Source organism: Chiloscyllium plagiosum, chromosome 37, assembly GCF_004010195.1.
Source record: "Chiloscyllium plagiosum isolate BGI_BamShark_2017 chromosome 37, ASM401019v2, whole genome shotgun sequence".
Lineage (NCBI taxonomy): Eukaryota > Metazoa > Chordata > Chondrichthyes > Orectolobiformes > Hemiscylliidae > Chiloscyllium > Chiloscyllium plagiosum.
The window spans coordinates 9486142-9501301 of NC_057746.1; the positions used below are offsets into that span (position 1 = coordinate 9486142).

Below are 15160 nucleotides of genomic sequence, written 5' to 3' on the forward strand. Positions count from 1 at the left end.
TGTAGTAAACCCCTAACGAGGTGACTGCGCTCTTGCTGTTCCTAATTTCCACCCAAACCGACTTGGTAGGCAGATCTTCCTCAACAATGGAAGCTTCTGTAGCTGTGATACCCTCTGTGAGTAGTGCCACACCCCCTCCTCTTTTTCCCCCCTCCCCTATTCTTTTAAATGCTCTAAACCCTGGAACATCCAGCAACCATTCCTGCCCCTGAGAAACCCATGTCTCTGTTATGGCCACAACATCATTGCACCAGGTACTGATCCAACTGGCTAAATACTTCAGCCAGTTCAGGAATCAGATTTTTCGCCTCCAGAAAAAAAAAAGGAGCAGAAACCAACAGTGACACACTGACTGTAGCACCAGCCAGCACAGGGTCAGTCCCCTAAATTGAGAAGACCTCTGAATCTCCTGTTTATTTATTTTTGGATTTTTTCCTGTTTATAATATTTTATTAAACAAATTACGAAACACAGTTTACAAAAAACAGTTAACATTTACAGCTGGTTACAACAGCAATTTTACAAGGGAGAGGAGCAGCAAAGCCAGAGCCCAAACCCTACTGTTCAATCAGTTTACAGGGAGAGGAGGACAAACCTCAAATCCCAGTTCCACAGATAAAAGACAGCGACAATGACATTTGTACATAAAAAGCTAATCCAGTGCATACAATACAGACCCAGCAAGCCCCCATCCCTCCCACTCTAAGGCAGCCCACCCCTACGTACCTTCCAGCTCTCGATCCACCCCATGCCCCTTCCATTTCTGGTCTGCCCTGACACACCTTTCGACCACCTCTAGGGCAGCCCACCCCGGTACCTGCCCAGGGTGACAGCTCTGAGGACGGCTACCCGCCTTCTGGCTCTCAGTCTGCCCCTACGTACCATTGGGCTCTTACTCACCCCGATGCGCCATCCGGCCAGTGGGCTATCCTGGCACACCTTCCAGCCCATCCCCTTCCCTGGAACGACAGCGTGCAGGGTAGCCCACAAGCCTTCCAGATCTCAGCCCGCCCCTAAGCGCCTTCTGGCTCTCGGCTGCTCTGACACACCTTTCGACCACCTCTAGGACAGCCCACCCCGATCACCCCTTTTCAGGACGACAGTGCTCAGAACAGCCTCCCCACCACCTGGCTCACAGCAAACGCACACAGGTGTTCAGTCTCCATGCAGTCCTGGCACATCCTTGGAGAGCCAGGCCCACTCACAGGAACACAGTATATTTTAAAGGTGCAGTTAACTCACAGGGGTTTTTGGTTCACTCCTGAAGGCAAGATCTTCTCCAGAACTCCAGGATATAGCAATTGCTCACCTCCCAGCGCGTGCACACACACACATAGGTGTTCAATCTTCAGAGGTCGAGGCCCAGTCCTAGGCCTCCCCACAGGAACAGCTCCTCTGGTAAAAAAATGTCTTCCACAAGGGCTCAGTCCAAACACCAAAAACAGTGAGGATACGTACAAAAAGCAAAGAAAACTAGAGTTCAAGGCATAAGTCCTATCACAAAATTAAACATTGTCCTTTCCTCAAAAGAGTAACACACAGGCTGTAACCAACCAGTGAAACAGCAATCCCCTAATGTGAGCTGAGTTACACCTGAAACACATTATGTGCATCAGGAGTTTAACAATCAATCCTCACTGAAAGGAATGCCAGTTAACAAACTGGCTAAATAATTCAGCCAGTTCAGGAATCAGATTTTCCCCCTCCAGAAAAAAGGGAAGCAGAAACTAACAGTAACACACTGACTGTAACACCAGCCAGCACAGGGTCAGTCCCCTAAATTGAGAAGACCTCTGAAACTCCTGTTTATTTATTTATTTATTCCTGTTTATTCAGGATTCCCTGATTAGACCAGGTTAACAGCCCCAGTTAGGGAACTCACATTCTATGATGTCCATCTGGCTTTGTGAGAAACACTACAATGTTGAACTACCTTCTTGTACTACTGCAGTTCTAGTGCTGTTGGTTGTTTTTAAAGAGGACGTTCCAGGGTTTTGACTCAGCCACATTGAATGAATGATATATTTTCAGGTCAGGATGGTGAGCGGCTTGGAGGGGAAATTGCAGCTGAGGGCATTCCCTTGTATCTGCTGCCCTTGTCCTTCTAAATTATTGTGGTTGTGGGTTTGGAAAACTTTTTTGGGCAAGTAATAATTGTCATGATTTGAGTTTGTTAGAGCTAAAGGCTGCAGTGTTCCTTCTCCTCTTCCTAACTCACACAGTGTTTGTACAATTTGAAGAATTATTACTACTTGAGGGTTGTGGTATATCTGACATTTTTTTAGAATATGAAGGTGGGTTCTCATTGGATTTGTATTCATGCTTTAAGCACGAATGTTTATTTGATCTTCAGAAGATGTGGTGTGTTGCTCCAGTAACATGCAGATTTCTATTACATATTTAGCACAGGTGCACATTCAACCTTCAAGAGCATTCACATGTTTTTAGTATTTGTTCACAGGATTTGTGTATCGCTGGCTGGTCCCAGTATTTATTGCTCATTTGTAATTGCCCAGCATGTAGCTAAGGGTCAGCTACATTGCTGTGGGTCTTGCACCACTTGTTGGTAAGGACAGCAGATTTCCCTCCCTCAAGCGTATTAATGAATTAGCTGGGCTTTTACAACAATTGACAGAAAATTTATTGAATTCAAATTTCATCGTCTCCCATGGTGAAATTCAAACACGTCCTCGGAGCAATGGTCTAGGGTACTGGATAATACTATTCCAGTGACATAACTATTACACCATCTCCACCACTTTCATTGTGTGTGAAGTGGCATTTTTTTGTCGCTAACTAAAGGAACAGAAAGGCAATAAGGAATTGGATGCACAACTTACTACATTTGTGTCTAACTTGTCTCCAAAGGTCATAGAATTATAACAGTGCAGAAAAAGGCAATTTAGTCCATCGTATCTGCATTAACTCCCTTGAATGAACATCGAGGTTTGATTGCCAGGCTCCCATTTATTTTCTATCATTTTCATTTAAATCACTAATGCTTTGTTGAATGTCTCAGTTGCCTCACACTTCCAGGCAGTGCATTTGAGACCCAAAGCACTTTTCCTTCTCATCATGTATTGATCAAGTTTGCAAGTCACTCTGACCTGCACCCTCGTCTTGAGCCTTTTATGAGCAGGAACAGATAATCCTCGTCTACTCTTTTCAGACCTTTCATGACCTCAGTCAGATCTGCTTTTGGACAACTTCCTGTGGAAAAGCAGAACTGACTTTTCGGGATTTTCCTAGGTCTGTGGGTGACCCCCAGTGAACATGACAAGTGCAGTTTCCAGAGCAAAGTTTTTCTCCAGTTCAGTGTGTGCCTATCTGAATGCATACACAGCTAAATGATTCACAAAAATTCTCATCAGAACAACCTGGAATGTTTGCTTAACTCCCAAAGTCACCACACTGATTATTTCTCTGAATGCAAGCAACTGATATTGAAGCAAAGATTAAAGATGAAGTTTGTGTTAAACTGGAGACCCAGAATTTGATTGTGTTCAGTGTTATGGTGATGATTTGTGAGCTTCCATACACACTTACTGACTGACCATGTCCAAGTTCCTGGACTAGTAGTGAAGAGTGGCTCCCACTGACGTGTCAAAGGACGGCTTCCTTTCAACTTTGTGATCTTGCCATTTACTTGCAACCTGATTTTGCTACATACACGCTGTCATATGTGGCACATTTGTTATTGACATGTTATCATAATGAGCAGCAACATGAGACTTATGACTTCTGATAAGTGTGACAAGCTTTCTGGCTTGATGTGTGTGCTAAAAGGCAAGTTGCAACAAAGGTACTGAGCATATATTGTGCTGTTGATGAAGAAGAATGCCATAGGCAAGGCACTGTGGTGATGGTGTGAACATTCAGGGAGCTGCTAAGTGAGTGAGCTTAAAGGGAGTATGCAAGCAGCCCTGAGATGCAGCCTGGTCTAATGCAGAACTGGGTGTTAGTCCAAATGTCCATGGTATCCCTGCAGCTGCAGTTGTAGGTGTGACCCAATGTACAGCATGGGAGTGCACAAGCCTCTGTCAGTGGATCAGAGTCAGAGGTGTGCTATGGCAGTGCACAGAGTCTGAAACGTATCAGTGTTTATGCTTAGAAAATCATGCGGGGTATAGATAGGATTAATGGTGCCTCTCTTTTCACTAGGTTGGTGGGGATTTCAAGATTCAAGATTTCACGGGGTACATTTTTAAGGTGAGAAGAGAGAGATTAACAAAAGACATGAGGTTTTGCAAAAAAGGTGGTTCATGTGTGGAATGAACTTCCAGAGGAAGTGGTGAATACAGGCAAAGTTACGATGTTTAAAATATATTTAGACAAGAACATGAATAGGAAAGACTTGGAGGGATACGGGTCAGGAGCATCGACGACTTCTATCCAGAAGGGTTAAAGGCCAGGAGCAGGTAGGTGGGGCTAGTTTAGTTTGTGATTATATTTGGCAAGGACTGATTGGACTGAAGAGTCTGTTTCCATGCTGTATGACTCTATGACTCTATAACTCTCCCTGGATAGGATCTTCAAAACTCAAGCCTTGACTCTCCAGTCTGGAAGGCTGAAGGCAGCAGATACATGAAAGCGTCATTGCCTGCGTGTTACTGTCCACCCCACACACCATTCAACCTATGTCACCATTCCTTCATTGTCACCAAATCAAATTCCTGGAGCTCCATTCAACACCACACATTATCATAAAGTATGATTGTTGGAACAAATTTCTTGAACATAGACACATTCTTCTCAACAAATATGTTTTCTCAGGCTTTTTCTGTTTGTGTTTATTGAAGGACTTTAACTTTCTGTGTAATGTGTCATAACTTGCTTATCATTTCAAACCTTTCAGTAAGCTGTAATCAATTCTGAAGAAGGGACCCTGGACTTGAATCATTAACTCTGTTTTCTCTCTCCAGCTGCAGCAGTTTCTCCTTTAGTTTCAGATCTCCATCATCCACGGTTCTTTATTTTGTTGTAGTTTTATGATAATTCTAGTGTTTGATTGGTTAATTTTAAGGTTTTTCTTTTTGCTTTCTTCCAGAGTCTCACTCTCTGCTCTATCAGTACAATCTCAATCATGGGGACAAAGACCTACCGGAGTACAGTGTCCTGGGAATTTTGGATGACTGCGAGATATTCTATTTTGACAGCAATATGAAAATAACCATTCCAAGGCAACAATGGTTGGTGGACGCATTTGACAAGGCTTACTGGGATGAGTGCACTATCACTGAAGTTGGGTTCCATGGACTAATCAAGGGACAGGCTGATGGATGGCTCCAGAAAGAAAATCAAACATCACGTGAGTTTATCCATTTGAAGTCATTGCAGTGAGGTTCAGACATGATATTCATGTTAGATTATAGTGTGCACCAGGAGTGTTGAACTATTCTGCTGTCTGTTTGACCTTTCCTTCCCTTTCCCTTTCTGCATCCAGCTTGGTTTTCCTTGACCTTTCCCTTTTTAAAAAAAAAATTACTTCTGCCATGTGTGCATCGCTGGCTGGGCAGGTAACTGTTGTGCTGTACCTGATAATGCTTGTACACTTGTTTCATGTACTTCACTCAGTACTTAACTAATGATGAGAATAACTGGGTGTGAAGTAACAAAGGGAAAACTGAAATTCTCGGATTTGATTTGATCAGAGACAATAAATGTTGAAGGACTCATGCACTGAATTAATGTTTTAGGTACCCATTACCTACAAGGACTATTTGGCTGTGAACTACATGAGGCCACTCCGAGTGAAGGGATTTTGAAGTTTGCTCTTGATGGCAAATACATCCTCAGCTTTGACAAAGATGCATTAGTTTGGATTGTACATGATCCAGTTGCAGAGGAATTCAAAACAAAATGGGATAAGGAAACAAAGCTGAACCATTACTTCAAGAATCTGCTGGAAAATGATTGTATAGATCAATGGAAGGCAATCTATTTCTTTGGAAATGCCTCTTTAAGCAGAAAAAGTAAGTTCCAAAAAAAAAACTATTTTAAATTTTCCGCTTAGTTAGTGTGGAATACATTGACTTACATGTGACACCTCTCACCGTGTACGTTTTAACCAGTGGCTGTTTCAAATCCATTAACTTAATGATGTAACTTGCGATTTGTGTTGATGTTGATGTCTTTGTGTCATACAGTTTCTCCTGAGGTCTCACTTATTGCCAAGGATGGCCATCACTGGTTCCTGCACTGCATTGTGATTGGATTTTACCCACAGTCCATCAATGTGACCTGGTTGAAGAATGGAAAACATGCCGATGAGACGACCTCTACTGGGTTATTGCCCAATGAAGATGGGACTTTCCAACTGAAGACAACCCTCCAATTTGACCCGTATGATGGCAACCAATATGCTTGTCATATTGAGCACAGCAGCATCCCGGGTGGAAAGACTGTCCTGTGGGGTAAGTAGTATCATTAGATCCTCCTATAACTAATGATCGATGTGTTCTCCACAGGCCCTGAAGCAATTGAATCTCTGAAAGCCTATCAGAGCACAGTCTACTCCACTACTCCTCCAAATCTGATGAAGGAGCGTTGCTCCAAAAGCTAGTGTGCTTCCAATTAAACCTGTTGGACTATAACCTGTTGTGTGATTTTTAACTTTATACACCCCAGTCCAACACTGACATATCCAAATCCAAATCTTCAATATTGTATATTTCAGCCAGGTTACGTAGCTGAAAGTAGTTTCAAAAACAGAAGAAAAATCCTGACTAGCTCCTGCATCTCTCCATAACCGCCATTTTTTTGTAAATCAATTTTTGTTGGAGGAATAACGATACCATACTATCAGAATGGTGAGAGATTGCCGCTGTTTGAAATGCAAAGGGATCCAGGTATCCCACTGCATGAATCACCAAATGATTTGCATGCAGGTACAGCAAGTTATTGGGAAAGTAACAGAATGTTATCATTTATCGTAAAGGCAAAATTAAGGAGGTTGGGCTTCAGTTACTACAGTTCAGACCCTGGCCAAGGAACAGGCCCACAAACAATTAAGTAAATTGGTGTGTGCCTTCCAAACTTCTATAGCAGTTCCTACAGATAGGCGAGTGACAAGGGTAACCCTGTTATTTGAAAAGGAAGGGAAGAAACAACAGGGAATTACAGATCAGTTAGCCAACCATCAGGAGATGTGATAAATGACATTTGGAAAGGATTAACAGGATTGGACAATGACAGCATGGGTTTCTGAAAGGCAAATCAGGCTTAACAAGTCTGCTGAGGTATTTTGAGGATGTAACTAATAGAATAGATTGGGGTGCACTTTGATTTTGAAAAAGTTTTTGATGAGGCGTTGCCAGGTGTAGTGAGAGGACGGGGATGGGGGCAGGATAATGTCAGGTCATAGAGATGTACAACATGCAAACAGACCCTTTGGTCCAAATCATCCATGCAGACCAGTTATCCTAAATTAATCTACTCCCATTTGCCAGCATTTGGCTCATATCCCTCAAAACTCTTCCTATTCATGTGCTCACACAGATGCCTTTTAAATGTTGTAATTGTACCAGCCTCTGCCATCTCCTCTGTAACTCATTCCATATACACAGTCCTTTGTGTGATAAAGTTGCCCTTTGTTCTGTTTGGTATCTTTTCCCCTCTCACCGTAAATCCGTGTCCTCTAGTTTTGGAACTCTGCTACCCTGAGGAAAAGTCCTTGACTATTCACCCAATCCATGCCCCTCATGAATTTATAAACCTCTATAAGGTCAGGTTCTGGTACGCCAGTGAAAATATGCCCAGCCTATTCAGCCTCTGCACAGCCAAAACACTTCAATCCCAGCAACATCCTCGAAAATGTTTTCTGCACACGTTCAAGTTTAACAGCATCTTTTTTATAGTACAGAGACCAGAACTGAATGTAATATTCCAAGACTGGCCCTGTACAGCTGCAACATGACATCCCAACTCCTATGCTCCATATACTGGTCAATAAAAGCAAGTGTACCAAATGCCGCCTTCTACCCGTGCTTTCAACTTCAAAAAACTGTAAATCGGCTGCCTTATTGAAATGCAATATCCTCTACAGTTTATCTCAACTAAACTCCATCTGCCACTTCTCAGTCTATTGTCCATCTGATCAAGTCCTACTGTACCCTGAGGTTATCTTCTTCACTGCTCACCATGCCACCAATTTCGGTGACATCTGCAAACTCACTAACCATTCTGCTATGTTCACGTCTAAGTCATTTGTATAAATGTCAAAAAGCAGTGGATCCAGCACCAATCCTTCTGATACACCTCAGATCAAATGACTCCAGCCTGAAAAAAAGCCCTCTACCACCACCTTGTGTCTTCTACCTTCAAGCCAACTTTGTAACCAAATAGCTCGCTCTCCCTGGATTCCATGCAATCTAACCTTGCTAACCAGTCGATTATGTGGAACTTGTTGAACCCCTTGCTGAAGTCCAGAAAGACAAAGTCCACCGTTTTGCCTTCATCAGTTTTTTTTTGCCACTTCCTCAAAAAACTCAGTCAAGTTAGTGAGAGATGATTTCCCACTCACAAAACCATATTGACTATTCCTACTCTGTGCTGAAAATGTGTTGCTGGAAAAGCGCAGCAGGTCAGGCAGCATCCAAGGAACAGGAGAATCGACGTTTCGGGCATAAGCCCTTATTCCTACTCTGTCCTTAACTTCCCAAATACAAAAAAACCCAACTCCTGCAACAACTTTCCCACCACTGATATCAGGCTTGTCAGTTGATAGCTCCCTGGCTTTTCCTTACCACCCTTCTTAAATAACAGCATCACATTATCCACCTTACAACCTTTCAGCACCTCGCCCATGGCTATTGACGATAGAAATATCTCAGCAGGGGACCGTGCATTCATTTCCATAGCTTCCCACAAAGATTTGGGATACACCCGATCATGTCCTGGGTCTTTATCCACCATTATGTATTTTAAGGTGTCCAGTACCACCTGCTCTGTAATAAGGACCCATTTCAACATATGACCATTTATTTCTCTAAGTTGTTTAGCTTCCATATCCTGCACACTGCTGCTACTGAGCATCGGTGGTGGAGAAAGTGGATGCTTTGAGGATATAGTGCCATTCAAGTGGGTTGCTTTGTGCCGGTGGTGTCAAGCTTCTTGAGTGTTGTTGGAGCTGTGCTTATTCAGTCAAATGAGGAATATTCCATCACATTCCTGACTTGTGCCTTGTAGATGGTGGATAGGATTTTGGGAGTCAGGAGGTGAGTAACCCGCTGCAGTATTCCTGGCCCCTTACCTGCTCTTGTAGACACTGCATTTATGTGGTGAGTCCAGTTGAGTTTCTGATCAATGATAACTCCGAAGATGTTGAAGATAGGGGATTCAGTGATGGCAATGCTATTGAATATCAAGGGCAGTGCCTAAATTGTCTCTTGTGGTTATGGTCACAGAGTGTCCTTTATGTGGCATGAATGTTACTTGCTACTTATTAGTCCAAGCCTGGATATTGTCCAGGTTTTGTTGCATTTGAACAAGGACTGTTTCAGTGTCTGAGAGTTGTGAATGGTGCTGAACATTTTGCAATCATCAGTGGAACATCCCCCACTTCTGAATTTACAAAGAAGGCAAGATTATTGATGAAGCAGCTGAAGATGTTTGGGCCTAGGACACTACCCTGAGGAACTCCTGCAGAGATGTCCTGGAGCTAAACTGACTGACCTCCAACCACCACGGTCACCTTCCTATGTGTCAGGTATGACTCTATCCACTGGACAGCTTTCCCCCAATACCCATTGATTCTAGTTTTGCTCGGGCTCCATGATGCCACACTCATTCAAACGTAGCGTTGATGTCAAGGGCTGTCACTCTCACCTCACCTCTGGAATTCAGCTCTTTTGTCCATGTTTGAAACCAGACTGAAATGAGATCAGGAGCTGAGTGGCCCTGGTAGAACCCAAACTGGGCATCACTGAGAAAGTTATTGCTGAGCAAGTGCTGCTTGAGAGCACTGTTGAAAACACTTTCCATCACTATACTGATGATCGGGATTTGGCTGATGGGACAGTAATTGGCTGGGTTGGATTTGTCCTGCATTTTATGTGCAGGACATACTGGGCAGTTTTCTAAATTGTCAGGAAGATGCCAGTGTTGTAACTGTACTGGAACAGTTTGGCTTAGGGATCAGTAAGTTCTGGAGTACAAGGCTTCAGTACTGCTGCTCAAATGTTTTCAGGGCCCATAGCCTTTGCAGTATCAGGTGCCTCCAGCCATTTCTTGATGACAAATGGAGTGAATCAAATTGACTGAAGACTGATAACTGTAATGCTGGGGACCACTGGAGGAGGCTGAGATGGATCATCCACTCTGCACTTTTAACTGAAAATTTCTGCGAATGTTTGAGCCTTATCTTTCACACTGACATGTTGGGCTCTTCCATCATTGAGGATTGGGATATTTGTGGAGCCTCCTCCTCCAGTGAGTTATTCAATCATCCACCATCAATCACGAATGGATGTGGCAGGACTGCAGAGCTTATGTATGAACCGTTGTTTGTAGAATCGCTTTGCTCTATCTATCAGTTGCTCCTTTTCTTTGAGTGCAAGTAGTCCTATTTGGTGGCTTTGCCAGGTTGACACCTCATCTTCAGGTATGCCTGGTGCTGCTCCTGGCATGCCCTCCTGTTCTCTCCATTGAACCAAGGTTGAGTGGGCTATATACCGGGCCATGAAGTTACAGCCTGTGATGGTGTACAGTTCTGCTGCTGTTGGTTGCTCATGTGCCTCTTGGATGTGCAGCCTTGAGTGGCTAGATCTGTTCGAAGTCTGTCCCATTGAGCACAGTGATAGTGACACACAGCGATGAAGGTTATTCTCAAGTGAAGGTGGGACTTTGTCTCCACAAGAGCTGTGCAGTGGTCACTCTTACTAGTACTGTCGTGGACAGATGCATCTGCAGCTGGCAGGTTGGTAAAGATGAGGTCAAGTCTGTTTTCTCGTCTTGCTGGTTCCTTCTCCACCTGCCACATGCCCAGTCTAGCAGTTATGTCCTTTAGGACCCGACCAGCTTGATCAATAGTGCTGCTCCTGCTGACGCACTCTTGGTCATTGAAATTGCCCACCCAGAGTATATTATGTGCCCTTACCATCCTCAGTGCTTCCTTGAAGTGTTGTTCAACATGGAGGAGTTCGGATTCATCAGGTGAGGCAGGGCGGTACATTGTAATCAGCAGGAGATTTCATTGTCTATGTTTAACCTGAAGCCATGAGATTGCATGGAATCCAGAGTCAATGTTGAGGACGCCCAGGGAAACTCCTTCCTGACTGTATACCACTGTGCCACCACCTCTGCTAGCTCTGTCCTGCTGGAGAGACAGGACATATCCAGGGACAGCAATGGTGGCATCTGGGGTGTTGTCTGTAAGGCATAATTTCATGAGTATGACTATGTCAGTCTGTTGCTTGACTAGTCCGTTGGGCAGCCCTCCCAATTTTAGCACTAAACTTCAGATGTTAGTGAGGAGGCGTTTACAAGGTCGACTGGACTGTTTCTGCCGTTGACTTTTCTGGTGCCTGATGATCCATCCAGTTTAATTTCTTTGTACAATTGAACAGCTTGCTTGGCCATTTTTGAGAGCACTGGAGAGTGAGACTGGAGTCATATGGAGACCAGAGCAGGAGAAAATGGCAGATTTCCTTCCCTGAATGACATTAGTGAACCTGATGAGTTTTTCCAACATTCGGCAATGGTTTCATCGTCATCAGTAGATACTTAATTCTATTTTTAAAATTGAATTCAAATTTCCCAGTCTGAGGTGGCAGGACTCGAATCTGGGAGTCTGAGTTAATAGTCTCACGATCATACCATTGCCTTCCCAAAATTGCCATCTCTAAATGTGAAGTTTTTCACTTCAGTGTGAATAACAGAAAGAAAGCATATTACTTGAAAGGTACATTGGGAAATGTGAATGCATAAAGGGATCTGTGTGTCCTTGTACATCAGTCAATGAAAGAACACAGGCAGGTGCACTAGCAATTCAGAAAGCAAATGTTTCACTGCAAAAGGATTTGAGTTCAGAAATAGTGACGTACGGCTGCAGTTGTACAGTGAAGCCAAACTGGGGCTTTGCATGCAATTTTGGTCTCTCTCCCAATGAAAGGATGTAGTTACCAGAGAGAAAATGCAGTGAAAGTTTACACTGCGGATGCAGGGGATGACTTGGCCTGTAGTCACTTGGGTTTCAAGAATAGGAAGGGATCTGATTGAATAAAATATACTTCTAACAGGCCTGAACAGACTGGATGAGGTGAGGTTGTTTACCCTGGTTGAGTAGTCACAAACCAGGGGACATAATCTCAGGACAAAGTGTTGATGATTTTGGACTGAGATGAGAGAACATTTCTTCACTTGAAGTGTACTGAACCTGTGGAATTCTCTACCAAAGCTGGCTGTGGAGACAGTCACTGAAGATATTTAAGAAAGAAATAGAGGCATTTGAAGATTTAAAAATTATAAAGGTGTTTGGGGAGAAAGCAGGAATATCACATTGCGACAGAGAAAGTCGTGATCACACTAAAGAGTGAAACATGCTGGAAGGACCGAATGTAACATTTCAGTACATAGTGCATGGTATCCAGGGCACTGGTGAAACTACAAGTTGAATACTGTGCATTTACCCATCATGTTATTTATGGGAGGGTGTAAATAAATTGGTGACAGTTAAAAGAAGGTATCCCTGATCAACACCTGGAATAAGTGCGTATAAAAAAACGAATACTGTGGATGCTGCAAGTCTAAAATATAAATATAAAATGCTGATGAAACTCACCAGTTCTGATGGGATCTGTGGAAAGAGGACAAAAGTGTTAACATTCTTAGTCAAGTGGCTCTCCTTGAAACTGAATGGAACTGGAAAATGATTTTTTTTGTGTGTTTGTATGTTGATAAAGAGGGAAGAGGAGAAAGCGGAACAGATAGTGAGGGTGCTCAGATCAAAAGCGAAGGTGATAAAGGAGGGATTGAGATGCAAAATGGAAATTCATATTACATTGTACAGGAGAAAATAAGTCAGCTCTTCTGAGGCAAATCCAACAAGACACAAACAAGTGGCATGGGGTTAGGTGATTTTGTGATGCAAATGAAGGACAGTGTTCATGCTCAGAAGTTATTCAACTCAATTTTGAATCCTGAATGCTGTAAAATGTCTAAGTGGAGAATAAAATGCTGCCTGTCGAACACTCTTTGAGCTTCGATGGAACAAAGCAGCAGGCCTGTGACCGCAATGTTATATTGGGAGTAAGATCTTTTACTGATTTGATTGATTTCTTCAACCATGCTGTGAGACTAGATGAGTTTCTTTAGCATTTCTGTTTTCATACTTGGAGTCTCTCACTGAGATAGGTTTGGCTGAGTAATCTTTGTATCTGCGGCAATGTAGAAGAGTAAGTGATCACATGCTGCAACGTATAAAGGTCGCAGGTTTGTGATAGGATAGATGTGAAGAAGATCTTTCCTCTTATGAAAGAATCATGATCTATGGCTCACAAACAATACAAAGTGTGAGGAAAATTGTTATTCTCTTGGATTGACACAAGTGTTTGCTGTTTTCTTCCTGAAATTGTCGTGGGAACAGAATCCTTGAATACTTTTAAGGCAGGGATGGTTAGATTGCTGTTCAGCCCAGGGCAGAAAAGTTACCGTGCGAAGTGAATGTGTGGATTTGATGTTGCAATCAGATAAGCTATGATCTTGTTCAACAGTGGCAAAGACTGGAGTGCCTGAATGGCATACTGCTGCACCTTGTTTAAATGTTCTGATTCAACAAGGAGATTCTGACATCTGTTGGCCTTTTCCTCAAGCACTGTGAACAGTTCAGATTTTGCATTTGCGTCCACTGCACAGAGGTGTGAATGTAACTTACCTCGTATTCTCCCATCATTGCATTGAAAAGCTTCATTCTGGCCAATAGAATTGTAGCCAGCCCTCCATTCCAATGCCTCATCATTTATTTCTTCACCTCACTTACTTCTTTTTCTGGCCCTATTTTCCCCTCCTCTTCTTTGATTTTCAACCCCGATGCAGCCTCAGATTTATGTTCCCTTCCCTCTCCCTCCTTAGTAAAATGATAAATTGTGCACTTCATATCATGGGAATACAATTCATATTAAACATCATCATTACTTCAGCAATGTCATGACTTGACGATTATCATGTATATTATTGTCCATCAATTCAAAACTTTATAATAAAAAGTGCTACTTAATATTTTTCAGAAGGAAAAGTGAAGGATAGCAACAATGTGGGGATGATTGTCTTGGCTGTACTCGTTTCACTAGCAATCATTGTTATCATATTTATATGGTGGAGAAGACGAAGAGGTATGCAAATTTTTCTTAATGTATCACAGAACAACCTTGCAATATTTTCTCACCCACGCCCATGATTATGGTTGATTTCCCAACATTCAGATAAAGCAGTAACAATTGACACTTGGTTTCTATTGCATAAGAACTGCAGTTTTCTTGAGGATAGATTTTTAAGTGAAATTTTATGCTTCATCAGGAACATAAATTGTCAAGTGAAGAAGGGACGATAAACCCAGCAAGAAGTATCAAAAAAGACTCAATACAAACGAAGTGAGATGACCGTGGGAAATGTTGTGCAGAGTCATTTTGATGATCACGCTATGATCTTGTTAAATAGTGCACCTGTCCAAATGTCCTTTTAAATGTTGCAATTGAACCTACCTGCACTAGCAGCTTGTTCCATACATGCACCACCCTCTGTGCGTAAGAGCCATCCCTCGGGTCCCGTCCCTTTTAATTCTTTCCTCTTTCACGTTAAACCTATGCCCTCTAGTTTTGGACTCCCTTATCCTGGGATAAAAAGATCTTGGCTTATCTATGCCCTTGACAATTGTATAGACCTCAATAATGGCACCTGTCATTGCTGCAGTGGGAGCGACAAGAGCGGATATCAGGGGCTGTCAGGAAACTAAATTTTTTATTAAAAAACTTACCTCTTGAGAGCAGCAGCCTTCATTTGTGGGCGGCACGGTGGCACAGTGGTTAGCACTGCTGCCTCACAGCGCCAGAGACCCGGGTTCAATTCCCGCCTCAGGCGACTGACTGTGTGGAGTTTGCACGTTCTCCCCGTGTCTGCGTGGGTTTCCTCCGGGTGCTCCGGTTTCCTCCCACAGTCCAAAGATGTG

The 15160-nt window shown here is 43.0% G+C and overlaps 1 protein-coding gene across 1 annotated transcript in view; it reads left to right on the forward strand.

Annotated features, from left to right (window-relative positions):
* The window catches only part of LOC122541305 (class I histocompatibility antigen, F10 alpha chain-like), a 27240-nt gene that overhangs the window by 7090 nt on the left and 4990 nt on the right, over window positions 1-15160 (forward strand). The window contains exons 2-5 of the mRNA XM_043677934.1: window positions 5048-5308; window positions 5697-5972; window positions 6147-6413; window positions 14223-14327. Of these exons, the coding sequence (XP_043533869.1) occupies window positions 5048-5308; window positions 5697-5972; window positions 6147-6413; window positions 14223-14327 (909 nt within the window). The remainder of the gene's footprint in view (window positions 1-5047; window positions 5309-5696; window positions 5973-6146; window positions 6414-14222; window positions 14328-15160) is intronic.